At 36.2% G+C, this 16,764-nt stretch overlaps 1 protein-coding gene across 4 annotated transcripts in view; it reads left to right on the forward strand.

The window, feature by feature from the left end:
* Positions 1 to 16,419, forward strand: part of LOC131067856 (WD repeat-containing protein 55) — an 86,459-nt gene extending 70,040 nt beyond the window's left edge. For 3 of the 4 annotated variants that reach the window (XM_059209735.1, XM_059209734.1, XM_059209733.1), the window contains 5 exons: positions 1,407 to 1,480; positions 1,563 to 1,618; positions 2,102 to 2,219; positions 15,327 to 15,382; positions 15,898 to 16,419. In XM_059209735.1, coding sequence (XP_059065718.1) covers positions 1,407 to 1,480; positions 1,563 to 1,618; positions 2,102 to 2,219; positions 15,327 to 15,382; positions 15,898 to 15,987 — 394 coding nt within the window. In that variant the 3' untranslated portion in view covers positions 15,988 to 16,419. The remainder of the gene's footprint in view (positions 1 to 1,406; positions 1,481 to 1,562; positions 1,619 to 2,101; positions 2,220 to 15,326; positions 15,383 to 15,897) is intronic. The other variant, XM_058003030.2, reaches the window with a different exon arrangement.
* The last annotated feature ends 345 nt before the right edge of the window (positions 16,420 to 16,764 follow it).

Below are 16,764 nucleotides of genomic sequence, written 5' to 3' on the forward strand. Positions count from 1 at the left end.
CTTTAACATATTCAATGTTTGCTTCAGATTTACATATATGTCATCCAGAACTTGAAGAGAAATAATAACAGAACAAGAAATTTGATGCTTAGCTGAATTCAGAGAATATATCCAATACACAACTATTGCAAATCTCTGACCTTTTATTTCATGTATAGGACAGGCAAGAGGTCGATACAAGATATAGCATGAATGCTAGCGTTGGAAGTCGCTACGCATTCATATAAGCTCAAAAGATATCAACTCTTTGGTTCCCAATTTGCTACAAGCTCCCATACTCCTCAGAAAGAAACACAACAATATGAAGATCACACTCAGTAGCTGTTGCCGTGCCACTTACGGTAGAACAATGTCCTCCAACCAAGGTTAACTTAAGAAAGGAATCACACTGGTAATAGCCCTGCCAGGAAATGCAGCGAGCCCTCAAAATGCCTGCCGTCTCCTTTCCCAAAAATTCACGCAACAATATGAATCAGCAGTTTCAATAGTCCATTCTGTTCAAATAGCCGTGCCAGGAACTTACAGAATGATTTCAAATAAAAGCTGCTCCAGCACTCACGATATTAAATCAAATCTGGACTCAAAGAATCGCCACCCTCATAATTTATAGATTTCATGTGCTCCAGACTTATAGTCGGCCAATACCAAGATCGGGCCTCAATATTATTTAACTTGAAACCTTATTACTTCCGTTGAAATAATTCATTTCTTCATGCTGAAAATAATAATAATATTTCACCTTCTTATAATCTGAATAAGATTCTTTTACGACAAACCTTAGGAATAGATGAGAGTCACAGCAGATATAAAACCTTATCACTCCAATAAATTAAAACTAGATAAAGAATCGGCTTCCACAAGAGTTATACCAAACTTCAACAACCACTATTATATTTGAAATAAAATATTATTTATTTCTAACAGATACAAATTACCTCTGATCTGCAATTAATAATTATCTTTATTTCTGTAAATTTGTCTTCAGATGAAGACTTCACAAATTTGGCACAACCATAGATTCCGTCACAAATCCACCCCTTTGGAAGAGCCGGGTTTTTGTCCAGCCCTTCTGTTGAACTCATGAAGGTTTTCGTCTCCAGAAAGTATAAAACCATTATGTTTATTTATTTAAATTAATTAATATTAAGTCATCATCAGATATTTTATTTATTTTTGACAACTTAATAAAAGTTAATCTTATTGATTGTCACCTTTCAAATTGGGGACATTACAATAAATTGCTAGTACAAAGATTTTTAGAAGAATATTTTAAGAAATAAATTTATTTGCAGTTTTTCTGGGAGCCCTTTTCCTTAAATAATTTTTCTTATTGTATATTTAGGATTGCCCTTAATTTTTCCAAATTTCTTTTTCTCCTTTTCATACAAGATTATTATTCTTATCAGGGTTGTCTCAATACTTCCCAACAAAATGATTGGTGTTATAGGAGAGCATGGCAATTACCCGATTGAGCGCCTTGGTATTATCTATATCTTTGTTGTATTTGTTTTTGAATTCAAATTATAATGGCCTAATTTATCTCTTTTTTGATGCATCAACAGCATTTTCATGTGACCAGAAGGTTCTTGGCAGTGCCTCACATGATCATGTTTTAAAGGTTGGTTGATAATTTTAGTTCAAATGTGAATAAGGAGCCTTTGATCACCTTGTAAGGTTAATTGCATCTCTTTGATCAACTTAGAGAAATATATTCAAATTACATAGTTTGATGCAATTTTTTTGTTCTAGACATTCCTCTTGAATGCCATTATGCATTAGCCTTTTCTTTTTATTGTTCTTAAGATCAATAGAAGGTTATAGTGTATTAACCAGCTCATTAAATTTTATAATGTTGGATCCCTTTAGTTTGTTTAGTTAGCATTCCATGGCTATGCAATTTTGTTTTAAAAGATATTCTAGTTCATTGTTTTATTTTCAACTGTTCATATCTCCTTAGACACCTAGTTAAGTCCTTTTTAATGAATCTTATCGTAGTTAACAACCATTGGATTTTATCTCTTTGTAGAATCTCTATTTTTTGAACTGTTTGTTACCTCTTTTCTGGGGAGTACCTTATTATATTTTTGTTTGTTTGTTAAAGCTCTGGGATGCTAAATACCTTCATGAAGATGATGGAACTAGAGTTGAAGCACAGGAAGTTGGTAATGGTGCAAATGAAGACATGGATTTAGATGTTGATGTTGAAAAAAGGGGACACGGTATGATAATTCTAGAAATCTTGAACAATTTGCTGGGTTTAATTTGGTAGCATAGAATTTGTTCCTTTTCTTTGTAAGTAGATTAAGGGTACTTGGGTGCATCTACTATATACTTGAGCTCTAAGAACACTAAGTTTGATTAAGTTGCATACTATATTTGGATTAAGTTCACTTAGTATTTGAAAAGGTATCTTCAAAGGTTTCACCTTTATCAAACCTTATTGAGTTAGTAGGATGAACTCATTCTAAGCTAGGAAATCATCAAGCTAGATCAATTTATACAAGAGTAGCGTTACTTGGGATCAGAATCAACTATGTAAACCAAAAGTATAGTTTTAATTCAATTAATTGTAAAACAAAGAATGCTGAAAATCTCATTAAATAGAGGCATAAACGTTTTTTCTTTTTCTTTTTTCTTTTTTGGTAAATTTTATGTCAAATAAATTGCAAAGACAATTCAGGGACCAATCTCATTAAAGTGGTTCATTAATTTTGCTAACTGCAATGCAAAAAGCATACGCATACTTTGTTTTAATTTTGAAGTTCAAACTTAGAAATCAATTATAACCTTGAACTTAGCAACTATAACTCATTTATATAATCCTAGTTTATCGTAGATTATTGATTATAATAATATATTTTATATTATTATTACAAAAAATAATCTTCTGTAACATCTGAGCAATCATCTTGAAGATGAATAGAATAGTCACTTAGAGATGAACTGAATGGTCACATTGTTAATAAATATGTACTATTTGTCTCTTTTAAATGAAGACAATTTTGGGTTTATTTTCAGTTTCATTTCCATTTATGCAGTCCATTTCTTGAACTGACATTGATATCAGAATGCGCATAATTTTTTTCATTATTCGTCCATTATTTTTTCACTTATATGGTAGCATGATTCTTCAAATTCTTCTCAACACCTTTTGGAACCCTGATTGCTGTCACTCTATCCTTGTTGAAATATTATTTCAATGTTGGTATACCTATGGGTCATAGGTTCCAGTTTTGTGGCAAGCTTATTCTGCTCATGTTGTCTTGCTGAAGAAGTACAATTCACTCTGTGAATTAAGCAGCTTCAGAGCCACATCAAATTTCCTTAAACGTCAAAAGTCAGCATGGTTTTGTTTTTTTGCTTGCTTCTGTTTTTCAGCTTTGTCTCTATTTTCTACTGCCCATCCACTTGCTCTTGTTTGAGATAGTTGTGGCCTGGTGTAATGTCCCCATTTGGGAATTTTCTTAAGTTAATCCTGAAACAACAATTCCAACTTAAGGTGAGGACTGTAATGCCAAATTTACCCATACTGAAGACATTTAATTATGATATTAACTTAAAATTTTAAGAATAGTTCAAGGATAGGACTTATCTTAATAACTTCCTCTGATCTATGTACTTGAGATATATGCCTCAGTGTTATAAATTGCTGCTGCTCAACTGACCCTTCAGATTAGAGTCATAATAAAATAGATTCTGAACAACTTATGCTATAGTTCATCCTTATCAATTGATCTTCAAAGCTACAGAATGACTATAAGTCTGCCACGTACTTCTCTTCAGAATGAAGTTCTTTATATCACTTTTTGAAACTGTTATTGTAGACGTCTAAAAATGGTCAACGCTTGTGGAGTCATACTTTAACATTTGCGCATTGCCTTATTTTAGGGTTCTTGCGTCGCATTAACATTTCTTCTATGTTGCGCACTTGGTCTTTATCATTTGCGAGCATCGAGTCCTTCTGCATTCCTCATTTTTATCGCTTTCGAATTAAGTCTTGTCGATAGCAATCTTCAGTCATGATTTTGGTCGATCTTATCCTGTCGCATCATGGTGCGTGCTCATTTATCATCATTTTGGACATTGTCAATCCTAATCGATGATAGAATTAGGGTTTTGTCCTCTTGTCAATCTTTCAATCATCTTTAGCTTGTTAGTAATCATTTGTGATTATCAACTTGTCAATCTCGTCATTTTGCGATCGATTCGTCATCGATCCTTGTCCTTGTCAGCCTCGTCATTTTGCGATCGATTCATCATCGATCCTTGTCCTTGTCAGCCTTGTCATTTTGCGATCGATTCATCATCGATCCTTGTCCTTTTCAATCATGTCAATTTGGATCGATTAGTCATTGTTCCTCGTCAATTGGCGCCTATCAATTTGATCTCCTTGTCAATCTTGGTCAATTTGTTATTGATTTTTGTCAATCAATCTCAATCATTTATCAACATTGGTCCTTTGTCAATCAGAATCATGATCGAACCTACATTAATTTCTTGTTGTTTTGACCTAATTCCTTATCCTCTTATTTCTAGGGTCTTATGATTTGTTCATTTAATCCTTTTCTTCTTCTTTGTGGGTTAAATAAATCTATTTATTTAGTCCTAGGTCTCTTTTATGAATTAATTAATGGATGAAAACCTATTAATTAATTCACCTAATTTCTATTTCATCTTTTTCCTCAATTTTCTAATTTGCTAATTTCTCCTAATTCCTAATTTCTATTTCTCCTATTTTCTTTAATTTTTCTAATATTTCCCCTAATTTCATTCCCTCATTTTCTCCTATGTTTATGCTTCCATTTGTTGCAATCATGGAGGCTATTTTCTCTCTTCCCTTTTGTCATGGGAATGGCATTTCAATCTTGTCATAATTTGTCATACATTTGCATAGCAACTTGTCATAATTTGTGCATAATTTGTCATACACCTTGCATAGAAAGTGTCACACATTTGTCATAATTTTGCCATTCTTGATTTGAATTTCCTTTTAAATCTCTTCATGCTAATCTTGTCCTCTCTCCAATTTGTCTATAAATTGGATGATTTTCTTCAATGAAAAGGGGGAATCAATCACATTTTCAAGTAACCTTATGTTGCGAATTTCATCTCTCAACAACTTGCTTTCCACTTGTATTTTGCACTTGTAGGTGAGATCCACATCAAATTTGAAGATGAAAGAAGAACAATGGAGCCACATGAAGGAGATATCTGCGTCGGTTTGCTTCGATTTCATTGATTTGAATATCTTGTCTTTATGTCTTCATTGATTGGATTTAGGATTGCTTTCATAGCAGCTTTAGGTTTTGTGGTTGTCCTAATTGCTATTGTTTTGATGATTTTCAATTTCCTGATCTACATTTTCTGGTGAATTGGATCAATTAGTCATTGTTCCTCGTCAATTGGTGCCTATCAATTTGATCTCCTTGTCAATCTTGGTCAATTTGTCATTGATTTTTGTCAACCAATCTCAATCATTTATCAACATTGGTCCTTTGTCAATCTTTGTCAATTTGTCATTAATTTCTTGTTGTCTTGACCTAATTCCTTGTCCTCTTATTTCTAGGGTTTTATGATTTGTTCATTTAATCTTTTTATTCTTCTTTGTGGGTTAAATAAATCTATTTATTTAGTCCTAGGTCCCTTTCATGAATTAATTAATGGATGAAAACCTATTAATTAATTCACCTAATTTCTATTTCATCTTTTTCCTCAATTTTCTAATTTGCTAATTTCTCCTAATTCCTAATTTCTATTTTTCCTATTTTCTTTAATTTTTCTAATATTTCCCCTAATTTCATTCCCTCATTTTCTCCTATGTTTATGCTTCCATTTGTTGCAATCATGGAGGCTATTTTCTCTCTTCCCTTTTGTCATGGGAATGGCATTTCAAAGAAAAACTCAGAAAATGTAGATCAGGGAATTGAAAATCATCAAAACAAAAGCAATTAGGACAACCACAAAACCTAAAGCTGCTATGAAAGCAATCCTAATCAAATCAATGAAGACATAAAGACAAGATATTCAAATCAAATGAAATCGAAGCAAACCGATGCAGATATCTCCTTCATGTGGCTCCATTGTTCCTCTTTCACCTTCAAATTTGATGTGGATCTCACTTACAAGTGCAAAATGCAAGTGGAAAGCAAGTTGTTGAGAGATGAAATTCGCAGCATAAGGTTACTCGAAAATGTGATTGATTCCCCTTTTCATTGAAGAAAATCATCCAATTTATAGACAAATTGGAGAGAGGACAAGATTAGCATGAAAAGATTTGAAAGGAAATTCAAATCAAGAATGGCAAAATTATGACAAATGTGTGACACTTTCTATGCAAGTTGTATGACAAATTATGCACAAATTGTGACAAGTTGCTATGCAAGATGTATGACAGATTATGCACAAATTATGACAAGTTGCTATGCAAGATGTATGACAAATTATGACAAGATTGTAATGCCATTCCCATGACAAAAGGGAAGAGAAAAAATAGCCTCCATGATTGCAACAAATGGAAGCATAAACATAGAAGAAAATGAGGGAATGAAATTAGGGGAAATATTAAAAAAATAAAAGAAAATAGGAAAAATAGAAATTAGGAATTAGGAGAAATTAGCAAATTAGAAAATTGAGGAAAAAGATGAAATGGAAATTAGGTGAATTACTTAATAGGTTTTCATCCATTAATTAATTCATGAAAGAGACTTAGAACTAAATAAATAGATTTATTTAACCGACAAAGAAGAAGAAAAGGATTAAATGAACAAATCATAAAACCCTAGAAATAAGAGGACAAGGAATTAGGTCAAGACAACAAGAAATTAATGACAAATTGACCAAGATTGACAAAGGACCAATGTTGATAAATGATTGAGATTGGTTGACAAAAATCAATGACAAATTGACCAAGATTGACAAGGAGATCAAATTGATAAGCGCCAATTGATGAGGAACAATGACTAATCGATCCAAATTGACATGATTGAAAAGGACAAGGATCGATGACGAATCGATCGCAAAATGACAAGATTGACAAGGACAAGGATCGATGACGAATCGATCACAAAATGACAAGGCTGACAAGGACAAGGATCGATGACGAATCGATTGCAAAATGACGAGATTGACAAGTTGATAATCGCAAATGATTACTAAGAAGCTAAAGATGATTGAAAGATTGACAAGAGGACAAAACGCCAATTCTATCATCGATTAGGATTGAAGATGTCCAAAATGATGATAAATGAGCACGCACCATGATGCGACAGGATAAGATCGACCAAAATCATAACTGAAGATTGCTATCAACAAGACCTAATTCGAAAGCGATAAAAATGAGGAATGCAGAAAGAGGACTCGATGCTCGCAATTGATAAAGACCAAGTGCGCAACATAGAAGAAATGTTAATGCGACGCAAGAACCCTAAAATAAGGTAATGCGCAAATGTTGAAGTATGACTCCACAAGCGTTGACCATTTTTAGACGTCTACATTTTGCCCCTCTTTGAGACAATGCGATTCTAAGCGTTGTTTCAAAGAACAATAATGAAAATGCCCCAGACAATAACAATGACATATGCATGCCCCCTCGAGGAATTGGCCGAAAAAATCCAGAAAAGAGGCCAAGTGATCGATAAGAATGACAGAAGATGATAGGTTCGAAAGGATCAAAATCGGAGGTCGGATGCACAAAGGACAAGCAGTGGAAGGCGCAAAAGACCGCGACTAGCATAAGATGGAGAGCATGCACGTCCCTCTAGGTACTGACAAAGATCTATATAGGAGACAAGGAGAAGTAAAAGAGTTCATTTGCACTGGCCAAAGTGGAGGAGTTGTTGCTCGGGAAAAAGGACCCTTGCAGAGAGATGGCGAACATTCCAATGGCAGATCACCTTGGGGAACGTGTACGCATCTACAAACGATCGGACAAGGCGGGAGCAGCGGTATGTAGCTCAAAAACCCATATGTTCAATTTCATGAATTTTGCTTGATTGTGGGACATTGCGGGGCCCACAGGGGAGGGAAAAATGCAGATCTGCGCCTATGTGCGCACATTCTGCCCCTGTGTAGTGATGTTCTACGCCTGTCTAAGGTACACAGGCGCAGCTTGATGCTACACAAGCGCAATTGTGCACTTATGACTCTAGTTTGACCGAAAGCAGCGCGTAGATAATCTTGAAAAGAGGGATAAGGGTAGGATAGGTCAAAAATAGATAAGAAAACCCTGATTGGTGCATGAAACAAGGAAATGCAGCCCATAGGAAAAAAAAACCCTAAAACTGACAAATTGTGCCCCATTTGTGATGCAAAGTCGACAGTATACAATGATCACGCGGGAGAACAAACTCCATTGCTTCATGTTGCGATACAGACTCAAGAGTACTGACAAAGACACATTAGCAGAACTTGGATTATACTACATTACGTACATGCCCGAGATTAGGGCAAACACAGGACTTCTCACCGCATTGGCAGAGCGATGACATTCAAAGACTTCCTCTTTCCATCTTCCGACTAGAGAGGCGACTGTGACACTAGAGGACGTGTGGCGTATCCTCCGCATTTCGATTCATGGGGAGATGGTGGTGTACGACCCAGCGACAGGGAGAGACTCTTTGTGCAGATTATTCGAGTGCGATGCAGATGACCTTGATATCATAGAGAGGGAGATCCGCTGGGAGACCATGGCAGCAAAGTATGATCAGCGATATGTGGTGATAGCAGTGGTTATGGCATGCCTATTAGCAGGTGACAGACGAGGACATGGATTCCCTATTGGATGGGGAAGAGTGCTAGAGCGGATGGCGACAGTATACGCATGGGGACCATGTGTGCTTGCCATGCTATATTTTCAGTTGCATCAAAATTTGAGCTGTGGGGTCACACTTTTACAAGTATGGGCATTTGAGCACATAGCCATATGTCGGCCGATTGCAGAGAGACAGGTAGTACCACATCGACCATATGTGTACTGCTATGGGGGAGCGCTGAGACAGGGTCCATTTGGATACATATTGTATTGGCGACATGAGCTAGACAGGTTGAGAGATTTCACATGGAGGCCATATCATGAGTGCCCTGGATGGTTAGATGATGGCGATGAGCTATCGTATTGCAGACAGGAGAGATACTTGATTGGGCGACCAGTGAATCGCCAGAGAGTGATTGAGATGTATCTGCTAGAGAGAGTCAGACGACAATTTGGAGAGAGGCAGGATATACCGATAGGGACTGCACACTTTGCCCGATCCCACAGAGAGACGAGTCAGTGGGGGAGGATGATTCAGCCACACATAGCATATGCCGACTTCATATAGCTACAACGGAGACAGTGGGATTGGAGATCAAATGTTGTAGATGCCGGGATGACAGAGGAGTATGAGCGATGGTTTGCACGACAGCGGCCAGTGCCATTGACGGATCCTGATATTCCGGTACCTAGGAGACAGGAGGACTTCCCATTCACTGGAGAGGAGGAGGGAGATGATGAGGATGAGGGGGATGAGGAGGACGATGAGGGAGAGGAGAGTCCTAGGTGCACGCAAAGAGATGAGCCAGATCCAGCAAATCATGAGTCATTGCAAGATATACCCATAGGGCAGGAGACAGCTAGCATAGAAGAGATGCATATATGTAGGGCCACCATAGCGAGTCAGCATGATTACATTGCTACATTAGAGAGACAGAATGCTATCTTGAGGACAGAGCAGGATCAGTGGTCAACTGAGAGGAATAGGTACAAAGCAGAGATAGCTAGACTGATAGTGGCTCGAGATACAACGATAGCCCAGGCACAACAAGAAGAGCAGAGAGTGACCGAGTATGTTGGGTCGATTAGGGATGCTAGTGTGCGTGAGATGGCACAGATTTTATTAGAGGCAGGAGATGAGATGCGCCATTTGAGGACTTTATATGAGAGTGCAGTTCCACCAGAGCAGAGAGCAGGCCACGCTTTTGGAGGTCAGTGAGCAGCATGGGGATGAGTGGACCTATGAGACCACCACAGCCAGGACCAGGGACAGGAGGGGCTTCATCCTTGAGACATGGCAGGGATGAGGAGGACAAAGGGAGCACCCAGTGATAGAGGCACATGCTCCTTATGACGGAGACATATATAGTTTGACATTATGTACTCAGCCTACGGGCCATACGTAGGACAGACAGTCCAATTTTGTACTCCGATATTTTTTTATTTTTTGATATATGATATGATATGCAGCTATATGATGGGATGCAATGTGTTATGACTTATGTTTACTTTCCATGTATGGATGTCTTATGCACTGTCTATGTACTATCTTTGGAACATGTATGAATGTTGTTTATGTTTTTGATGCATTTATAAGATGAAATGGATAAAATGTTTTGTATGGGCTTGATATAATGCAAATGTACTAACCAATGAATGCAGGATGTAGCTTGTTTTTTTTTATTTATTTATTGGAGATCGGAGAACTAGACCGAACGGACTGCCAAGACCGACGGAAGAAATGTTAGTAAGAAGAAATTAGACAGAGGACAGTTAGAGATGAAGGAAAACTTGCTTTCACAAATGCACATAAGTAGGTGAGAACCTTTATTTATTGTAGCAAAGCGGATGCAGAGCATCATGGCATTGAAGGCCAGAGCTGGAACGCAACCCCTTTTGCAAAAGACAGACACATTGCACACAAGGAATGAGTGAAGCATCCTAGGGTGCATACATCAAGGGTCGAGGTATGTGCAGCGTTCACAAAGCGAACGTACTTATCACAGACACCCAATGATATAGTTGCCCCAGTTTGTGACAAACATTCCACAAACAACAAACGCAACAAAAAAAAGGAAAGGGACCATGAACCATCCCGGTCACTCTAAATCACTCAGTGACATCATCGAGCAACATAGGAACATGATTGAAGCCAAAGATAAATCAGTAAAAAGATAAGACGCACAAATTCAACCAAGTCAAACAAATAGTCTAATCGTCATTGTCAAAAGTGGAAAACAAGAATGATCATGCTGTCTGGTTTCAGGGAATGCGGTACCCCCGTCGAAGACGGGACACAGTCTGGTTTCGAGTATACCACACCCTGTATAAGACCCATGATAATGTTGACAAGGACCAATGGTAATGTTGATGCTATTTTGATTGATGTGACAACTGTGATCAAGTTGAATGCTTGCTTGGTCGAACAGTTTATCTGTTAATGAGTGATTTCATTAAAGCACAATGTTTGATTGATTGTCGTTGGATGTATGCTCAGCGATATGTCTATGCACAAAGGGGACCATTTATTGACAAAATGCAAAATGCCAAAGAAATTGTTTTTGGATTTTGATGTTTTTCATTTTGTAGGAATTTCGAGTTTTTTTACAATTTTTTTGTTCGTTTTTCAGGACTTTATTTGACTTTTTAGGGATTTTTTTAGGACATTATTTGATTTTTAGGGATTTTTTTTTCAGGACATTATATGATAAGAAAGCTCCAGTCCGCATGCAACAATAACTCCAGTAATTGATCATGACAAGCGGCGCGCACACAATGAAAATTTGAAAGACATATACAGTGACCAGGACCAAAACATATGCACAAGGATTGGAAACCTGAGTATGCAAGACAATGATGTTGACCAATCACAGGCCTGGAACAAAACATTGGGTCAGGGCAAGGATAATCGTGATAAACCTGCGGGGGGGAAAGTACAGCTAGGAGTCATGATAGATAACGGAGCAATAGTCTTTTACACATGGTGCCTGTTTGCCAGGTTTTCACCATGGTACTTGCCCAAAGCGCCTGTTTGCCACGTTTTCACTAGAGGGCCAATTATTTTTCTTTACTTTTTTTTTTTTTTTTCTTTTTAATTTTTCACTTTTTTGATTTTTTTTGTATTTTTGAGCTTTTTATTTATTTTTTGACTTTTTAATTTTTTTGTATTTTTGAGATTTTGATTTTTTTATTTTTTTTTCAAGATCATATTGAAGAACTGCTGACAGAAAAACTATGCCCAGTACTTTCAAAGGTGCATGCTATTTACAGGATCTGACAGAGGTTCACCATCTTGGGTTGCAAGTTGATATGCCCCTGAACCATAGGCTGCAGTAACTATGAAAGGCCCAACCCAATTAGGCTCAAATTTTCTTTTGATGATGTTCGTAGATTGTGTATTCTTCGGGTTCGCCTTTAGGACCAAATCTCCCACTTCGAAGTGTCGCTCTTTGACCTTTTTATTATAAGAGCGACGGAGACGATTTTGATATGCTTGCAAATGTAGGACTTTTAAATGGACTGAGCAATGTCAATCAGCATTTCAAACTCTCAAGGATTATCTGATGTCGCCACCTATTCTAATGCCTCCTATAGCAGGGAAGCCATTCATATTGTATATCTCTGCAACTAAAACGGCACTGGGAGCTCTCTTAGCCCAACAAGATGAGAAAGGCAAAAAATAGGCTATTTATTATATCAGTCGGACACTAGTGGGCTATGAACTGAATTATTCAACTATTGAACGGGCATGTTTAGCAGTGGTATTTGCAACACAGAAGCTTCGACACTATATGTTAAATCATCAGACATTGCTAGTTGCAAAAATTGATCCCTTGAAATACTTGCTTAACAGGGCAGCTTTGACAGGGCGCCTGACAAAGTGGGTTATGATCCTAAGTGAGTTTGATAATGAGTACATTGAGAGAAAGACAATAAAAGGACAAATCATAGCAGATCAACTTGCAGAGGCACCTATTCATGATGATCATCCAATGTTGACAAATTTCCCTGATGAATCAGTATTTGCTCTTACTTCTTCTAAGGAATGGCAGTTATACTTTGATGGATCTTACATAAAGTATGGCTCAGGAGCAGGTATATTGTTTGTCACCCCTCAAGGAGATGCTATCCCAAAGTCATATAGGATCACTTTCCATTGCACCAATAATATTGCAGAATACGAAGCTTTGGTCACAGGACTCAGAATAGCAATCCAATGGAACATTACACATTAGCCAATCTTGGTCAATTTGTCATTGATTTTTGTCAATCAATCTCAATCATTTATCAACATTGGTCCTTTGTCAATCAGAATCATGATCGAACCTACATTAATTTCTTGTTGTCTTGACCTAATTCCTTGTCCTCTTATTTCTAGGGTTTTATGATTTGTTCATTTAATCATTTTCTTCTTCTTTGTGGGTTAAATAAATCTATTTATTTAGTCTTAGGTCTCTTTCATGAATTAATTAATGGATGAAAACCTATTAATTAATTCACCTAATTTCTATTTCATCTTTTTCCTCAATTTTCTAATTTGCTAATTTCTCCTAATTCCTAATTTCTATTTCTCCTATTTTCTTAATTTTTCTAATATTTCCCCTAATTTCATTCCATCATTTTCTCCTATGTTTATGCTTCCATTTGTTGTAATCATGGAGGCTATTTTCTCTCTTCCCTTTTGTCATGGGAATGGCATTTCAATCTTGTCATAATTTGTCATACATCTTGCATAGCAACTTGTCATAATTTGTGCATAATTTGTCATACACCTTGCATAGAAAGTGTCACACATTTGTCATAATTTTGCCATTCTTGATTTGAATTTCCTTTCAAATCTCTTCATGCTAATCTTGTCCTCTCTCCAATTTGTCTATAAATTGGATGATTTTCTTCAATGAAAAGGGGGAATCAATCACATTTTCGAGTAACCTTATGCTGCGAATTTCATCTCTCAACAACTTGCTTTCCACTTGCATTTTGCACTTGTAGGTGAGAGTCACATCAAATTTGAAGGTGAAAGAAGAACAATGGAGCCACATGAAGGAGATATCTGTGTCGGTTTGCTTCGATTTCATTTGATTTGAATATCTTGTCTTTATGTCTTCATTGATTGGATTTAGGATTGCTTTCATAGCAGCTTTAGGTTTTGTGGTTGTCTTAATTGCTATTGTTTTGATGATTTTCAATTTCCTGATCTACAGTTATAAATCGAGTCACTAGTTTGACACAAGAGATCACATCCTCTTATAATCTGTTTATCACATTCATATATACTTCTGAAATAATATTTTAATTAATTCCCAATCTACTTTCCTTAATCCGCTTTTCATATCTGCACATGATCTTTTATATATCTGCCGTATATCCTACCTTCTCCCCTTTCTTTTTACATCATTCCAATATTATCTTATATCTCCCCAAAGGAGGTGATCTCCCTATGGTCACTACTCCTCAAATAGACACAACAAATAACGGGTCACATCTCTTTGTTAAATGTAATTACTTTTAGTTTTAGACAAACCTATATGTAATTACTTTGAGTGTAGGCAGACTGTCACCTTCTTGTCTTTATTTATTTTAATTGTTCTTAAGAGAAAATACATCGCACCCTTTGACCATTTAAGTTGATCACACCTCTTGTTCCTTTGTTTCCTAATTACGATTTAAAAACAATATAACCTTTATTGACTAATCATCAGGTTACGTGGTTCTCAACATTTTTCTCTGTAGAATATACGTCACCCTTAATACTGTTTGCGGTCAGTCCTTATTCTGATTGTGGTTAAATCAGCAGAGGCTTAGATCGGCTTAGATTTAAATTGAATCTTGCTTCATTATACTATTCTGATGAATCCTTCAAACAAGAACAACTGTCTTTAATCTTAGTTAGTTGTTGCAAGATTTGGTCTGCCACTATGTGTTTGCCCCATTGCTTAGCAAATATAATTGGGGACCTTCCTAAATAATTACCGAGTTTGTCTTTTTCTCCTATGTTTCACTTAGAGACTTGTTTCTATGCTACAATCTTTATAAATATACAGCTAGCTATTAGTATTATGTATAATTGCTAATATGATTATTGGGTTAAGGATGGGGACATGACACATAGTGTTTAACCGTGTAAAGTTGCATCCTTCAAATTATGCAAAACATTTTCCTAAAAATTACATCCCTTCTCTTGCAGTGCCTCTGCATGTGTGCCCTGATATTTAATCGTGTGTTCTAAGTTCTAACATTAAATTTCATCCATTTTCATCAAATGCTGCAAATCACGTTCATTTCCTTGTATTTATTTGGCTCGGCATTGTAAGCACCATGATTGGTGTGCACAGACCTCTTCAGTGATGATCAGCAATGAGACAACTTTTGGTCTAGCAATTTTCAAGTCAAATGACAAGTTCTAGTTTTAACGCATATAATGATCTTGGAACTCAATGAATTTATTCAAAGGCACATCAAATCCAAGACTATAATTTGAAAGCACATCACCATTCAATTTTAATGTCTTGTAGTCTCTATTTTTTTGGTTTCCTTTTGAAGTCTTAACAAATCTATCTTTTCACCTGCTAGTCAGATCTGGATTCCAAATTGGATTTCGTGAAGTCCCAAGAATATTTCCTTCGACACAAAGTATGTCCGAAACTTACCTCTGTGTTCTGATTTTGTTTCATGATAATAGTTGATCATTGGAATTTGTAAAACTCCACGAAGACCCACCAAGTTGTGAAGATTCGTAAAGTTGTTGAAGTTGAGGAAACACGGTTAAAAAATAAAAAGTGATCAATAAATAAAGACCAAGGGTTAAATATTGAAACCGTCATCAACAAGCCTTGTAAGACGTTAACATGGCTTTAGAAGTACTCTTTAATTGCATGTACAGTGTTATGTATCTTTTGTTCTTTGAACATTTGGTCTTGGTCTCCATCCTGAATGTCGACTCCAAATTGCTTCATTCGTTAAATATTTCAACTGCTGTATAGGCAGTAGTGTTTGAATTGCAACATTTTATTCTTTGTGCATCTTTTGGATACTGACATATGTCAAATATTTGTTTCCTTATGTCAATGATAGAATTGGATGTTTGTTGAGAGTGTTCATACTCATTTTATACCTTCTGTTACCTTTCACCTCTTCTGTAATGGCAGGATCCAAGAGAAAGAGGAAATCAGAAAAGGGTCAAACGTCAGCTCAAAAGCAGGCCTCTGATTTTTTTGCAGATATATAGCCATAACTGATGAGATTCAAGCTCGAGTATCTCTTTGTTTTGAATTTGTATTTTTATAGATTCGATTGATTTAGAAAGCTTCTTTCAGTATTTTCATTTTTTCTACCCCAATGCGGTTGTCAGGAAGGCAGAGTATGTCTATGATCAGTGTATTTGAAAGTAATTGCCACCAAGATATTACATTGTTGTGAGCTTTTGTTCATAAGAAGCTTCTAATTCTCCTCGATTTCTCTACTTTTTTGATAATTATATAGCTGTAATGGGTAGAATATGCTTCTGCCATCAAATTCTTTTGTAATAGTGATCTGCCCGTTAGTATAGAGAATCCAATAGTTGGGCAATCCATGTTGGTGGGTTTGCTCTCTCGTGTGTTAAACCATTTTTAAAGCATTTAATGGAAGAGACTTTAAATATAAAGGGAAAAAAAGTTTTGATTGGATCACATGATTTTTTTTATGTGACTTGTTTGAAAGAGTACTTTTTATTTAAATAGTAGTTTTAAAGAGTACTTAATTAAATCCTGCTCAACTATTGGGTTGTACCAATTCTTTAACGCTATTTCTCTCCCTTATTAGGGAGATCTCCGTTTGTAATGAAAAATTTCCTTCGCTTTCTGATTCTCTTATGTTTTAAAATTCTCAGCTGTAATCTCTCATTTAGTGGGTATTTTTTCCTTATGAAAATTCACACGAATCTAGGTTAGAAATATGACAATTCATAGAGAGTTTGGAGACCAGGCTAAATTTTCTATTAGAGTTACCACTTCCACGAAGAATTTGACATTCAT

The sequence above is a fragment of the Cryptomeria japonica genome, chromosome 8, assembly GCF_030272615.1.
Source record: "Cryptomeria japonica chromosome 8, Sugi_1.0, whole genome shotgun sequence".
NCBI lineage: Eukaryota > Viridiplantae > Streptophyta > Pinopsida > Cupressales > Cupressaceae > Cryptomeria > Cryptomeria japonica.